The sequence below is a fragment of the Helicoverpa armigera genome, chromosome 22 (genome assembly GCF_030705265.1).
Source record: "Helicoverpa armigera isolate CAAS_96S chromosome 22, ASM3070526v1, whole genome shotgun sequence".
Lineage (NCBI taxonomy): Eukaryota > Metazoa > Arthropoda > Insecta > Lepidoptera > Noctuidae > Helicoverpa > Helicoverpa armigera.
The window spans coordinates 7,518,107-7,533,349 of record NC_087141.1 but is presented as its reverse complement, the minus strand read 5'-3'; the positions used below and the strand labels follow the sequence as shown (position 1 = coordinate 7,533,349).

Below are 15,243 nucleotides of genomic sequence, written 5' to 3'. Positions count from 1 at the left end.
AACGATAATCAAGTATTTTAGTACAAAACTTATCCAAGGCAGCCTTGGTTTTCAGTCTATGCTCAATACAAAAACGGAGTTCGAAAATCAACATTTGAAATACTTATTGCCGCGCTTTTTGCTTTTTTTTTTAAGTCACAGGGACCGTTTGTACGAAGTAAACCCAGACAGCCTACTACATAAAAAGTTACAATTAACATGAATACACTTTCATTTAATTGCGTATAATTAAAACTATATGCACGTGTACATAGAAAATAGAAGTTGTGTTCACTATGGTGTATCTATCTTGAATCGCTGCCTGCACTAAACACCGTGGCGGGTAAACTGCCATGTTTTCTATTTATAGTGTGCCCACACTATATGGTAAATAGAGGAAAGATCTTCATAAATACCTGCCTGTATTAGGGAAATTATTCAGAGTTATTTATAGTGGGAATAAATATTGAACTGTTATTATTATAATAGAGGTCCTACCTCGGTAACATGCGTTTGTTTTTGTGATTAATATTTTACGCTTTTCGAATATTCTCCCGAATGGTTGAAAACTAAACGGATGCATCTGAGTACCAGTGTTTTTACAAGAAGCAACTACCTATCTGACCTCCTCAACTCAGTAACCCGGGCAATCCAATACCTCTAGGTCAGAATAGTTAAGACTTACAAGCTTCTGACTACCTGTAACGACTGCCGAAGATGTTCAAACGACAGCAGGTATTACAGTTTAGTAAGTTGAACCCTGTACTGTTACAGCCTTTTTATCGTCCCACTGCTGGGCACAGGCCTCCTCTCACATGGAGAACCCTATCCTGAATAATAATATATAAATTACTGTTGAAATAAGTATATTCAGAAAATGGCGAATATACCCCGTTACTACAAACATAGTCACCCCACGCTCCCCGACCATACATCTAGCACTCGTAAGCTTTCCCCGCAACATCTAAAAGTCCGCTTTCCAGTAAAATGATGGTCGCACTACTGTAATGAGCGACACCGAACGAAATAAAATCAAGTCGCAAAATAAAAAAAAACTATTGTAACTTGTAACTTTCACGATGATTTTCGCAGTTATTTTGTTAGATCGGTTAATTCGCCATTTCGTCTTAAATTTTCGACGTTCTTTACCTCTGGAACCACGTTTAGGACCCCCTGAAATATTTATTTAAGGTCAAGTTTTTAGTACATAATTACAAAAATAGGTACATCATCTGTGAAAACTCTACTATTCGTGAGATAGACAGCCTGGTTGGGTTTACCCTTTGGGTATATAGGTGCTGTTTTACCCTTTGGGTTCCAGAACCCGTAGGTAGAGGATTAGAAAGTCAAAAAAATATGAATAGTGTAAGTGGATGGCTTTAACTATCATCAAAACTAGCAATGAAGCATTTATTGCTAACCATGGTCAACGGCGCGGGGCGTATCGCTTGCAATCCTCAAGCATTTAAAATTGGCAGTTGATAGGAAAAGCTATTGTAATCATTGTAACTCCAATACCCATTATGCAAACACTGTTTGTCTTACATAAAAAATCGATTAATCAGTAAGCTAAGCAAATAGCGACGCAATACTGGCAGAAATTCAAATGATTCTTACTTAACAATCGATTGCGATTCAATGGCGGTCCCAATATTTGTCAATGACGTTCTGTTCCGATCCATTGGACTGTAAAACCGGAAACTTGGTACTAAGTTACACATTGTAGATCTAGCTGCGTAGGTAGACTACTAGTAGGTAGATTCACTGAATTCAGAAACAAACCGGCCATTATTTATAAAACGGACAAAAAAATCATGTTTGTTGTATGGAAGCCCCCAAATTATTTATTTAATTCTAGTTTTCAGTATTGGTTGTTACAGCTGCAACTGAAATACATCATCTGTGAAAATTTCAGCTCTCTAACTAACACAGTTCATGAGATACAGCCTGGTGACAGACGCATGGACGGACGGTCGGACGGACAGAGGAGCGAAAACAATAGGGTCAAGTTTTACCCTTTGGGTACGGAACCCTAAAAATAGAACCCTTCATGTCAGTCGGGTAAAAAGTAGTAACGACAGCGACATTTATTATATTAGGATTTCGAGATTTGTAAATTATAATATAATCTTTCTCATTAGCGACTTCTCAGATCAAGAAAAGCTACTTTAATTAGGTACTCTTTTTTAGTATCAATCTTCCGTGTTTCGGAAGGCACGAAAAATTGGTGAGCCCCGTTATCATTTGAAAATCTTTGACAGTCGTTATGGGTGCTGAGAAGCCAGTAAGTCTGATAACCAGTCTTACTAAAGGGTTAAAGGGATCCCCGGGTTACTAGGTTGTGGACGTCGGACAGGCAGTCTCGTCGCTCCATGTAAAACTCTGCATCCATTTTGACTGCAAGCCGATCCCAACATAGTTGGGAAAGGGATTGGCAGATGATGATTAAGAGACGTATCTAATTCCACAATTTCAGGACATTTACTTTATACCACTTTTAAATAAGATGCAAATGAACAAAGACTATGTAATTAGCCCAAGGTCTTACGACTAAATAACAAAGGAGATTAATTATTACTATTTAGAACGGATAGATAGGTAATTAATAGACTACTAAAACTGGTTCGCTACACTTGTCGTCTTATTGTATTGTTTTCGTAATGCGGTAGATGATTTATATTTATGTCATTTAAAATGCTTCCCCAGAAACCAAATAGGTAAGTAACCAGCTGTTTTCCCGCGATTTTACGCGCATCCAGAGAGAATTACTTCCCATACCTGCATAAAATATAGTCTATGCTACTTGGGAACGTGTAGCTTTCCAACAGTTTTTTTTTAATATCGTTTCAGTAGTTTCGGAGCCTTTAGAAAATGGTTCCTCAAATAAAGAGGTCAGGTAATAAGCATTTGATTGGGATTTTTAATTTATTTCGTAGGTCTGAGTACAAAACGGAATTAAATCTATTAAATATCTATTTCTAACTACCTAGAACCCACGTAATGTACCGATTACCATTTAACTGTATTTAACTATTGATTACCTCAGCCATTAGATTAATGGCTAGTCAGATAAATATTCATTTAATAGCAGATTTAGCAGTAGCAAATACTCAATACTGTGCCTATTACAATTATCAATCTTTTATGAAAATAATTGATCGAACAGTACATCATCGGGCCAGCTGGAAGAGATTTCTAATGAAATAAGCTGTGCCTTTGTACTATCTGTTCTATCTTTTCTTCTTCTCTGTATTCTGTGTGTGATGTGTACATAAACTGTTAAATAAAATAAATAAATCATCAAAATTCGTTACAAGTTAGCCTCATTGGACACACGCACGCACTAATTAAATTTAAACTTATCAATGGAGAACTATTTACAAAACATATCGATTAATTAACATGACCTAATTATTCGTAATCAAACTTATTATATACGGACTATATACAGGCAGTTGGTAATGTCAGTTTTTTTGGTTCCGTACGTACCCCAAGGAGGAGGGGTCATGTGATGATTTTCCATAAAAAACCGGCCAAGTGCGAGTTGGACTCGCACATGAAGGGTTCCGTACCATTTATTTATAAAATTACGTTTGTTGTATGGGACCCCCAAAAATATTTATTTTATTCTAGTTTTCATTATTTGTTGTTAAAGCAGCAACAGAAAAACATCATTTGTGAATTTCAGCTCTCTAACTATCACGGTTCATGAGATACAACCGATGATGAGATGGTGACAGACGGACGGCGGCGGAGGACAGAGGAGCGAAAACGATAGGGTCTCGTTTTACCCTTTGGGTACGAAACACAAAAAAGGGGCAAAACAGAACCCTATTACTAAGACTTCACTATTCGTTTGTCTGTCTGCGATTCTAACTTGCACTTAGCCGGTTTTTTCTAAAGTTAGTGGTTTCTGCGTCTTTTGTGGACAGCATTTAGCTCGTATAAGGTTTCATTTGCGTCATATAATTTATCTGGACCGTGACATAACACGATGCATGCATTGTCTGATGTCTAGTCTGTAAGTAGTTGGGTCTCTAACTAGTTCCTCTAAGTTCGCTTGTTATATTTATAACTCAAGAAGACAGGTACTGTGACTATAGTTTAAAATCTGATAATTTCTTGAAAACCTCATTCTTTGCTAGAGAAAATTCAGGAATAAAACAACAGATTGTCGGGTTTCTGTGAAGCCTTTTGTTGCCTGACTTCATAGAGTTCGTCTACATTTTTAATAATAACTAATAAGCCACAGAACTAATTTATATGGACCCCTTCAATATCAAACTACATAGTTATGAGTTAATTTATTCAAGAGATCATTATCACATAACGAACAAGTGGTGCCCTAACAACTGAGTATGGCAAAAACCATTCGATAACTGCCATAAACAGCAAATAATAAACCTATTGCCAAAATATCCTCCGTAGGTACGCGTAAAAAACTAGTTGAGCTTGTTAGGTAACATAAGGAATGCGAGTTCGCTATTTTTTATACTATTAACAATGTTTATTTATTCAGATCCGGTTGTGAACGTGATCAAAATTTCGAAAACCGGCGACATGTGTATCGTCAAACCCCAAGTCCCTGAATGACACTGAATCCGCACAGTTGTTTATAATGTCATCTGCGATCGATAACTATTAACCCTAGTGCTAATAATAGCGCCGATTCTCCGTATTTACACAGTAAACATGAGAAAGCCGAAGAGAGGGAGGTAAACAACTACATTTAAGTTTATTCCGAATGCACCAATGCAGTAGCAAACACAACAACACGATCGATAAACTAAACGCATTGCACTGTCGATAAGCTAAATTCCCGCGTTTTTTCACGTCAATACTGCGTTTTTACACGCCGGAAACGCACTTACAAAATTGATAATGTCAACGGCACTTTCAAATAATATACAGCAATCTTATTTCCACAAATTATCACATAAAGTCACATTTTAACCGGATTGCGGTAAATAAACAGATGCGACACTTATTACGTTCGTCGCGTAACTGACGGCGACCGGAGAGTAGGGAGCACGGCAGGACGCTAGAGCGCGCGCCCAAACTATAACCTAGCCGAGTTGAAATAGTAGGGTGAGCGGGCCCGCGCCGCTTGTCGGTGGTGTGAATAAAAATAGGGCGGGTTGCTGGCCATTCATGTTAGGGGAAGATGCATCTGGGCCGATAGCTTCCGCATTCACCGGGCGCCCGAGTAAAAACTACCTGGGGTATGAAACAGTTATTTTGAACGGCTATGAATGAGTACTTATCATTTTTGTAGAATATACATTTTATGATTTATGTTTTCTGCTGCAGATATTATTGTATGCTTTTATTCTTAGAATATTTAAGTGTTATGTACTTAATGTTTATTATTAAGTCTTTTCCCATTCCTAATTATTATTTTTTATATGATCAGACAATTAATGAGCAGTTTTTTTTACTCTGACGTTACTTTTTCGTTTCCCGTGGCGATGTTTTATTCTAAAAATATTTTCTGTCTTCTGTCAAGAAAGTTCATGTTTTCGAGTTGTAACTAAAAACGAGTAAGCACGCGCTTGTGTCTCATGGATACAGCAAGTGGCCTAAGGAACTGCCCAAGCCCCAGGGGATAGCGTAAAAATATTAGGTGATGGAATAAAATGCTATAAATATTTCATACAAACTTTATTTAAATCAAAAAATAAAATCTACAATAATCCTTTTACTTTCAATGTATAGTAATAAAATTTGTTTTAGCATCTCAATCTATATCGTAAGCGATTTATTTGCCATAATCCCAGTGGTCAGATTACGGCCTTCTTTCACAAGGCAGCAATACCCTCCAAGTTACAAAATTGTTACCAATTTCAATTTATTTCTCAACTTGACATTCTGTCCCTTACAAGTCACAAAACAAAACTCAATAACTAAACTATACATTTTCTTGATTTCACGATATAAGTGACAGACTGCCAATATTTAAAATCTTTACACAATTAGCTTAACAAATTATATTAAACCTCTTTTACAGCTAAATTACAATGCATAAATTTTATTTTCAATAAAAATACATATCTCAATATATGAAAGAACACTTTTACCTATGTATTTGTTAAGTCGGTAACAAATGAGGCACTATTACTTTTTCATTATTTATATTAATATGTAACATACATAACTTGGACTCTTTTAACTTAACATTACATCTTCAGTCCATTCTTAGGTACATCTATTCAAATCAATGTTGCTGTAAGAGAAAATATTTTCATAATATTTTACAGTTTCAACAATGTTGCATTCACGCAAAACCTTTTTTGGTTTTTAAATAAATCAATGGTCTCATAATCACATTATTTCGATAGTTAAATTTAAAGTGGAGGTGGATAGTGTAAGGCATTATTTAACAAATGGATAACTACGAGGAGATCGATCAAGATATTAACTAACAATGGTTCATGCACCAACAACTTATCCTTAACCGAAAATATGTTGAGTTTCCACTTTTGTGTGTTTGTACAACTATTTTATGCTAATAGATATGTTCATAGTAAACAAAGTTACCGTCGCTCCCGCGAGCTCGTCCCAGTCAACTATTTCGGCACAAGTAACAACATTCAGTTTGACGTCCTAAAATCAATAAAGCTTAATTAGGAAGTACATAAAACAATTCTTTTCCCAAAAGAATAACTTCTCCAATATCTAGCTAATTTTATATAAAATACATATTAGCACAATCTAAACAAATAATTTTGGTGTTACCTGTACAAAATTTGTCTGTACATTATCCATAATAATTAGATATAGCACTCTTAACTAACGTTATTTCGAGAAAGCACTCTTGGTATAGTTCCAATTAGGTAATATAATAAAGAATTTATATGTAATAAATATGTGTATACTATCAGTATATTAACAAGTTGTCAAAATTTTTATGTGTCTAATATCTTGTGAATAATAAACGGATATCACCACATTATAACAAATACTGCAGTGTAAAGCTAAAGTGCCACATGCTCAGTTATGTCGTAAAACTATCGATTTATCATATCATGAGTCTAATTAACATCAACCTAGCCCGCGATCAGGAAGAAGGCTTTATTGCTTATAAACTTGAATTTCAAAAAATGTCATCTTATTGTAAAATATTTATAAAAATGTTAACATGTTGTACTCTCGCTTTATAAGGCAGTTTATCTATCTGAAGTTACTACGTAGCCTCTGACTCAACGTCACAACAATTAAAATCAGATTCACATTTCGCCTACGGTTAAATGCATTACGATAGAAGCTATAAATATAGAGAAAATAAATATCTACTAGGGCTAATAAATCCTCCTGGTCCACGCGGTAAACTTACACGTTAAATATAGAATATACCTTTGTACTATTGTTTAACGTCGACGGCGGCCGCGCGTCTGCGGCCGCGGACTGAGTCACCAACTCTACGGAACTACCTACGACGCCCGAGACGCCGATAAAAATAAAAAAACAACAACAGAAAATCAACCGTATACGACACAGTCATCTTTGGATCCGACCCCGGCGCCGGACCGCGGGCGGCTCCGCGCTACTTGGCGAGGCGCCGGCGCAGGCGGTTGCGCAGCGCCAGCGCCGGCGCCCACGGACCCGTCGCGCGCCGCCCCAGCGCCCGCGCGCAGCGCTCCGGCGCCAGCCGCGCCACCTTGCCGGCGCCGCCGCCCTCACCAGCCGCGCCGCCTTGCTGGCGCCGCCGCCCTCGTCCCCGCAGCGCGCGCGCTGCACGCCGCGTCGCGAGCGCGCAACACGGGCGACGCCGCGTCATTGCGCGAGCGCAGCGCGGCCGCATGGGGCGGGCGGGGCCGACACACGCGGAGGGCGGCGGCGGCTCCTGCGTGGTGGAGTGCACCTCGGCGTCGTGCGCGCTATCGGCGCGGCGCGTGCGGGCGGGCGGGGCGAGGCGGCGGGCGCGGCGCGGGCGCGGGCGCGTCCTCGCGGCGCCGAGGTTCTCCTTCGAGCGGTCGGGGGCGGCGCGCCGCCGGGTCCGCCGCGCCGGCCCGGGCGCGCGCCGAGTTTCCCGCCCGCGCGCCTGCCGCCGCCGCCGCCGCAGCCGCCGCGCCGCGCAGTTCGCGGGCGTACAGCCCGATACTGCGGGTTATCTTCTGCGCCAGCGGCGTCACCCCCGGTGTGCCCTGCGAGCGTGTGGCGCGCGGGACACTGCGCTTGGTGTCGTCGTCTGCGGGTGCGGGCTCGGCGGGCGCGGGAGTGACGCGGCGTCCTGCGGGCTTGGCGTCGCCGGCCGCCAGTCGGTCGGTGCGCGGCGGAGGAGGCGGCACCGGTGCTGGCGGGGCGCGGCGCGTGAGGATGACGACGCGGTCGAGGGGAGGCGCAGGACAGGGCGGCGCGGCGGGCGCGGGGCTGGGCTTGGCGCGGGTGTGCTGGCGCGTGTGCGGGCGCTGCGGCGGCTCGGCCTCCTGGTGCGAGCGCAGTACGCGGTCGGGCGCGGCGGCTGTCGTGTCGCGTCGTGCGTCGCCGCGCGGACGACGCCCGCGAGGTTTCAAGGGACCTTCTGTTGGTGAACTCGATGAAACTTCATTTATTTGGATACCACCGTCATCGTCGGTCGTGTTCGTATGTTCTACAGTAGACGCGGTAGGCTCGGCTGCCGCCGCTCGTGGTGGTAGAGGAGGCCGGTCAGCAGTGGACGCGTCGGACTCGGCATCGACGTCCGGCACGACGGTGGCGGGCCCGGGCGGCAGGTCGCGCGGCTCGGACGGCTCGCGCGGCGCGGGGTGGCCGGAGATCTCGTCGTGCACGGCGGACAGCGTGTTGACGACGCGCGTGCGGTTGAGCAGACGCGCCATGAAGTAGGACTCGGCGGGGTTGCCGTAGTTGAGCATGGCGTCGTCGTCGGGGTCGGGCGCGGCGGGCGCGGGCAGGCGCGCGTCCAGCGTGGCGCAGGGCGGCAGCGGCGGCGCGGCGGCGGCGTCGGAGTAGCGCGTCATGATGGTGAGCCCGTTCTGCGGCACGGCGCGCGGCTCGGGCGACGCGCGGGGCGAGGCGCGGGGCGAGGGCGGCGCGGGCGCGGCGGCCGCGGCCGTGGGGGCTCGCTGCCCGCTACTGCGTGATCGCAGCACGGTGGCACGTGGCGGGCCCGGCGGGTCCAGCATTAGCGTCACCACGGACGTGTTGTCAGCTCGCATTCTAGTGTTAGACCATCTGGAAAACAACAAAAAAATGTAATCACATTACCACATTTAACTTATTTTTTCCAAAAAAATCTGGTCAGTTTCAGCAGCTCTATTATACCTTTCCAAAGCATGATCCACTAGACTTTTGGAAGGGTTCAACCAGTCCCTTGGTTGGTTCCCATTCCCGCCGACGAGAGCGGCTTCGTTATGCCGCTCGGTTGCTTGAACTAGACTGACGGCGCCCTCTGGTGAAATCATGTTCCACAGGCCATCGGTGCCGAAAATCAGACATCTGAAATGTATGAATTAAAAAATGAGTTAATAGACTAGTAGAAAACTCGGTTACAACTTTTTTATGAAATACTATTTATAGAACTTCAATGCATAGTATAAAACAAAGTCGCTTTCTCTGTCCCTATATACCTAGGCATCTATAAAACGACGCAACGGATTTTGATGCGGTTTTTTTTTATAGATAGTGATTAAATAGGAAGATTAAATAGTAGAAAGACTTATTTTTTTCGGGGCGCTAGTATTAATTAAGAAAAATATAACAGATTTAACAATTGAATGGAAAAACTCACCGGAATTTGGACGGGTCTATAGTCAACACACCAACATCAGGGTCAGGACTGACTATAAATTCATCATTCTGTGGATTATAACTCCACAGATCCCCTAGTGATCTTGCTACTGCTAGAAAAGGTATCTCATCCATGAGCGTGTTCTTTTTGATGGGTCCCTTGTGTCCGAGACGAGGTCTGTTCCACACGACTCGAGGTACTCCAGCTTTGGAGACCACCTTACCACCACATCTTTGGATTCTTTCTATTTCTGTCGTGGATTCAGGTTTGTGGTCGGAAGTCAATGGTTTTGCTGCCCACTCCTCACAACCTGTAAGTATATTAAAAATATTCTGTAAAACTGACTATTGAAGTCACTAATACAGTTTTCGCCAATGTATTTAACGTCATGAGGTTTGCGAAAACTGTGTTACTTGTACCAAACCAAAAGGCACAATGCGCAGGTCTGTGCAAAAACCATTTTTATGTATCAGTGGACGACGAAGGTGCGTGTGTTATGGTAATATGCAAGTGCCTGTGCTCGGAACATATTTGCGAGCTGCCATTAAGTTTGGCGAGAACTATGTATACCCATTTTGCTTAAGGACTCCTAGACATGACATTTACCTCATGATTATTACTCATTTCAATTCATTGCCCTAAGTCCTAAGTGAATGGGATTTAAGTTCATTATTGGGTAAATGGTAACTGTGTAAATATTCGAAAGTTTTGGATTGGCGTCTCCTAACAAATGTGTTTAAATAAATATTTAAATTAAAATGACTTCACATTGAAAAGCACAACTTTTTGTCTCTGCTAAGAAAAGTTGTTTTTTTTTTTCTTTTTCATTTGCTACCTATTGTTATACTTATTTTGACCTCATTGCCAATGAATTTTGAATTGAAACCCAGTCTAACTTCAATACCCAATCAGACTACAATTGGCAACTATCTTACATTAACTATACTCAGGTAGACAACTTTCTAAAAAGTAACACAAAATTCAATTTTTCTTACCATCTTTTTGGTAACCAAGTACGATAGCAGAATCTCCGACATGTCCAATATATATTTTACCACGGCGTATAAAAGCTATGCTTGCGGTTGTACCCGCCGTGCTTGGTAACCCTGTTACTGTTTTTGGCCATTTTTCTGAAAAAAAAACAAAGTTCATCAATTCGTTAACATTTTGTGCTCGGTTGAAACAAGTTTGAGAAACAATAGAATGCCATTTTCAAACAATAGACATTCAGCGAGTCTATTGAAATGTCAATTCTGTTTAGGTTAATATAGTAAGTAGGTACATATACTGTCTAAGACAGGGGTTTCACATATTTTCAGACTTCTGACACACTTTCAGCATTTTTTTATACATAGGTAATAGATACTCCTTACATTTAGATACATATAGCTTTAAAAAACAGGTTCAAACCTGTGGAAAATGATGTTTTTGTAGGTACAAATTATATCAGATTAATTACATGATTAACCCGATTAGAGTTCTATTTTAAAGTGAATGAAAAAATCTTACAATAATTCTTACAATATTTTTTTGTAAAGAAAATTGTTCTGTTATGAGTTATAATTAGATAGTCATTTATGTATTTAAGCTTTGCACTGCTGAAGCAGAGGCAACACTACTACAATGTTTTTGTTTGCAGAGTGAGAAAAAATTCTAAAGTTTTATCTCTGCATGACTAGATACTATAATCTTCATTTGTGAGCCTTTTTCTAGCAGTTTCCACTGTTAAAACTATCATGGCCATACATTTTCATAACATAGACATCTATTCATAATAGTGCTGTTTAAAACTTCAGGATTACAGCCATAACATTCTAGAAACCTATAAATTAGACATGCAAAAGTATTTTGTTGATACAGCCAGCTAAGGTTTTCAAGTTAACCAACTTGAGCTGTTATAGGTGCAATAATGACCTTATACATAACATTATTTTCGTAAGAGGAAACTCGAGCCAATATAAAAACTCAAACTGGTAAAACTGCTTTCACTTGGCAAAGTGAGTGGGATTCCCTAAAAACTTTGCAGAACCAATTTGTTTTACTTGCTATTATCTAACAAAGCAATCACACAGACAATAACGACAATGACCATTCGAAAAACTTCTGTAAACTCAATGTCAAACCACTAGAGAAAAAATTATGAACAACTTCAACAAGGTCAAGCTAAACATTTGGGCAGGCAGTCACTTAAAACTCTCCTTGGACCTAGACAAAGCCCAGTTAGAGCACGATACATCGTAATTAAGTTAGTTAACTGTCGTAACGTAAAATTCGGTGTTTACCTAACTCTTTCCACATGTTCAAGTGGGTCAACATGTAACCATTTCTGATTGCTTTGAGTACATCCTCATCGTTGTCGGACCAGAACTGCCGCTGCTTCACAATAGAGTCCATCAAATGCTCCTTTGCAAAAGCTGCAGCCTCGCTCCCGCCGTGTCCATCGTATATTCCGAAGAATGCATACTCCAAGTCCCTCTCATCTTCAGTTTGTTGATAAGCAACGGAAAACAAGTCTTCCATGTACTTTCTCCCGCCTTGGCTACAGTGGCCAGTTACACGTAAATTGACACCAATAGACGCAGGCATTTTAAAACTACAACACTACAACTTATAATAACAAAATATTTACGATTTCATTGTAACACAAACGTTTCTTTCCTGTACATTTTGCATTTGCAATTACGCGAGTCGCGACTGACGACAGATCACGTGGACATATTGATCACTACGCGTGCCCAGTGCTTTACGAGAAATACAATGAGTCAGAAAGAGATAACTATAGAATTATCGATGCGTCGTTGAAAGAAATAGACGCCATCATTCTTTCCGCCATTTTCGTACAAGCTTACGTTGACCTTCTTTTAATATTTTTTTATGTTATGAAAGGAAAACTTAGAAAATAAAATTCCAACAAAGACAAATTAAAGATTTTTTTAAGTTTATATTAAGTAAAATGTGTCAAATTATTATTTTGTATGCGAAATCATTTAAATAGTATTTGAAAGATTTTCGTGTTTTGATGGAAACCTTTACGTTCAGAAATTGAGAAATCGCACGATCTAAAATTATTTTCAACATGTTGCAGCCAAATGGTTAAAAAAGCCATTCAACACAAATGTGCATTTATTCAAAATGCTGATTACCTCAACGTAGGCAACTGGATGGCCTCGAGCTTAGGACATTTATTATCACTATTCCGAAAAAGAAAAACGATGATCAACTATCTAACAAACTTTATTTTTTACATCACACAAATAAATCACAAAGAGCTTTTCAAATCGAACAAGCTATCCATAGTTTCTCAAATTACATTGATCCTTTACTTTCATGATCTAAAATTGTGGTTAATATTGAGATGAGCGTTTCAGTAGTTGTAGGGGCTAGATTAAAACTGTTGTAATGGCCGAGAATCTGCTATAGGTATCTTTTCAGACATTCTGTGGTATAACAATCCACAGCTTGCTTCTTTTGGCGTCAAATTTCAATCTAACTGAATATTTATAATGGCATACTTGCTTATATCCAGACTCCTGAAAAAGGAAAAGTGGTATCACGAATAGGAGGGATTTTTTGTTGTTATGGTAACCTTCGTAATATAAGTTTTTGTTCGGTCTAAAATTTTATTATTTCGATATTTGTTATATTTTTAAACTAACTTATAGGGAAAGTAAACTTGACGAGAAGACTGAGTATTTCTAATGAGAAAATAGGTGGATTTGTTGAACAAAATAAACGTATTAAAAATTATGTTGATTTTAACAGTCAGAACATAAAATGAATTTAAACTTAGTTTTTACAAATATTTTTTAGGGAATGCGAAGGCAGTATTAAAAACATTACCTACCTAAAATAATATTATTTACCATTAATCATACAACACAAGATTTTGGCAATGCTGATTCCTTTCTTTTTTGCTTGCACTGGCCATGTTTTTATTATTGCAACACATTCCAATGCATTTGGGAAACTCATTAATAAATATACTTAAGAATTACAATAAAAAATATTCCAATAAATGCAAGTACGATAATAGCAGTTTGTTTGACTTTAGGTGACACTAAACCTGACATCCTGTAATAAAATCATTTTTGTGTTGCCAACGTTAAGTTTTTCATGAGGAGGTCAGCAGCAAAAACATTCTTTCAAAAGCATTCTTTTTCTAAATAAATGTTTATGAATCAAAACCCAAATACTTAAGGAAGCATTAAGTTATCCTACTTATATTATAAATGTGAAAGTTTGTGAGAATGTATGGATGTATGTTTGTTATTCAATCCTACTTATATTATAAATGTGAAAGTTTGTGAGAATGTATGGATGTATGTTTGTTATTCAATCACCCAAAAACGGCTGGACCGATTTGATTGAAATTTAGTATGTAGATAGGTGAGACCCTGGATTAACACATAGGCTACTTTTTATCAACACATCACGCAGGCGAAGCTGCTGGCAGAAGCTAGTAATGAATAAAATAAATCATCAAATAAATAATAAAATGCCAATTAAAAATTATTTCTTTTATTATCACCTATTTACCTACTAATAAATTAACTCTAAAATCTATTGTTCTGCAACTTCCCATGGTTTTTCTGGCCTTTCTCTATCCCAAGGGTAGGGTTTCTTATACACTTCTGGTTCTTCCAATTTGACACCTCCATTGACAACCTCTTTTAAGAATCTGTCAACTTTCCCGCCTTCAGTAGGCTGTATATCACAGTACATTTCTGTGATGCCGCTTTCTATACATCTTTGTGCAAAGACTTTGCCCAAGTTGATGTAAGCAGAAGTGTCCTTGATACTGTAGAGCTGTTTCCGTAAAGCCCACTCTGATGTCTTTGCCTCAATGACTGGGCCATTCACGTAATGCAGTACTCGGACAGTTACAGTGCGGTTGCTCGCTACTAATTCTAATCTGTAAGAAAATTTGTTATCAACTGCTTGTTTCTTATTCAAATGAATGAAAATGTGCTGTGTTGAATAAGACTACGCTCTATGATAAGTCAGTGTATACTCGTTAGCCATATATTGATAGCCTTTCATAATGCAAACCTAGGGATACCCACATTACCCACTGATGAAAAATCATGAAGATCTCAAGGTAAAACTATCATAGGAATATGTCTATTCACCCTAAGACGACCCACTGACCTAATTCTAAGTTACTGAGTAATACAAACTTGTGCCAGAACTTCCTGCCCGGTGCATCCAAGTGATAACCATCAGGTTTCCGAGCGATCCTTATTTTTTCCAAGTTCCGAGGGTTTCTGTTAACAAATTCAGCTGGAGCTGTTGAGTTCAGTCTGGTGAGACTCGGAGCTACCAACAATCTCTTGAGGTTATTCATTTTTACTATTTTCTGGATCTTTTTTGATTATTTATTTTTTATAACCTCACCACAATAGATTTTTGACAAGTTCGCCTGTTTGTCACTGCCATTTTTGACATTTGACACAAAATAGTCCTGAACCGTTTCCGGTTCATATGTTAGAAACTAAAATAAAAAAATATTTTTTATCGTACTCAGAAATTAACTTTTT

At 39.9% G+C, this 15,243-nt stretch overlaps 2 protein-coding genes across 2 annotated transcripts; both read right to left on the bottom strand.

Moving 5' to 3' along the window:
- Positions 1 to 5,625: 5,625 nt before the first annotated feature.
- Positions 5,626 to 12,507, bottom strand: LOC110380191 (nascent polypeptide-associated complex subunit alpha, muscle-specific form). The gene is given in 8 exon segments (XM_064040322.1): positions 5,626 to 7,620; positions 7,697 to 7,814; positions 7,817 to 8,000; positions 8,002 to 9,150; positions 9,241 to 9,414; positions 9,707 to 10,016; positions 10,702 to 10,836; positions 11,989 to 12,507. Coding segments are annotated over 8 exon segments (2,472 nt in total). The 5' UTR covers positions 12,293 to 12,507; the 3' UTR covers positions 5,626 to 7,522.
- A 1,701-nt stretch (positions 12,508 to 14,208) lies between these two features.
- Positions 14,209 to 15,127, bottom strand: LOC110380194 (large ribosomal subunit protein uL18m). Its single transcript, XM_021340094.3, has 2 exons — positions 14,884 to 15,127; positions 14,209 to 14,618 (listed from the first exon to the last, which is right to left on the bottom strand). The coding sequence occupies exons 1-2, from the start codon at positions 15,048 to 15,050 to the stop codon at positions 14,267 to 14,269; spliced, it is 519 nt and encodes a 172-aa protein (XP_021195769.2). The 5' UTR covers positions 15,051 to 15,127; the 3' UTR covers positions 14,209 to 14,266.
- Between the last annotated feature and the right edge of the window lie 116 nt (positions 15,128 to 15,243).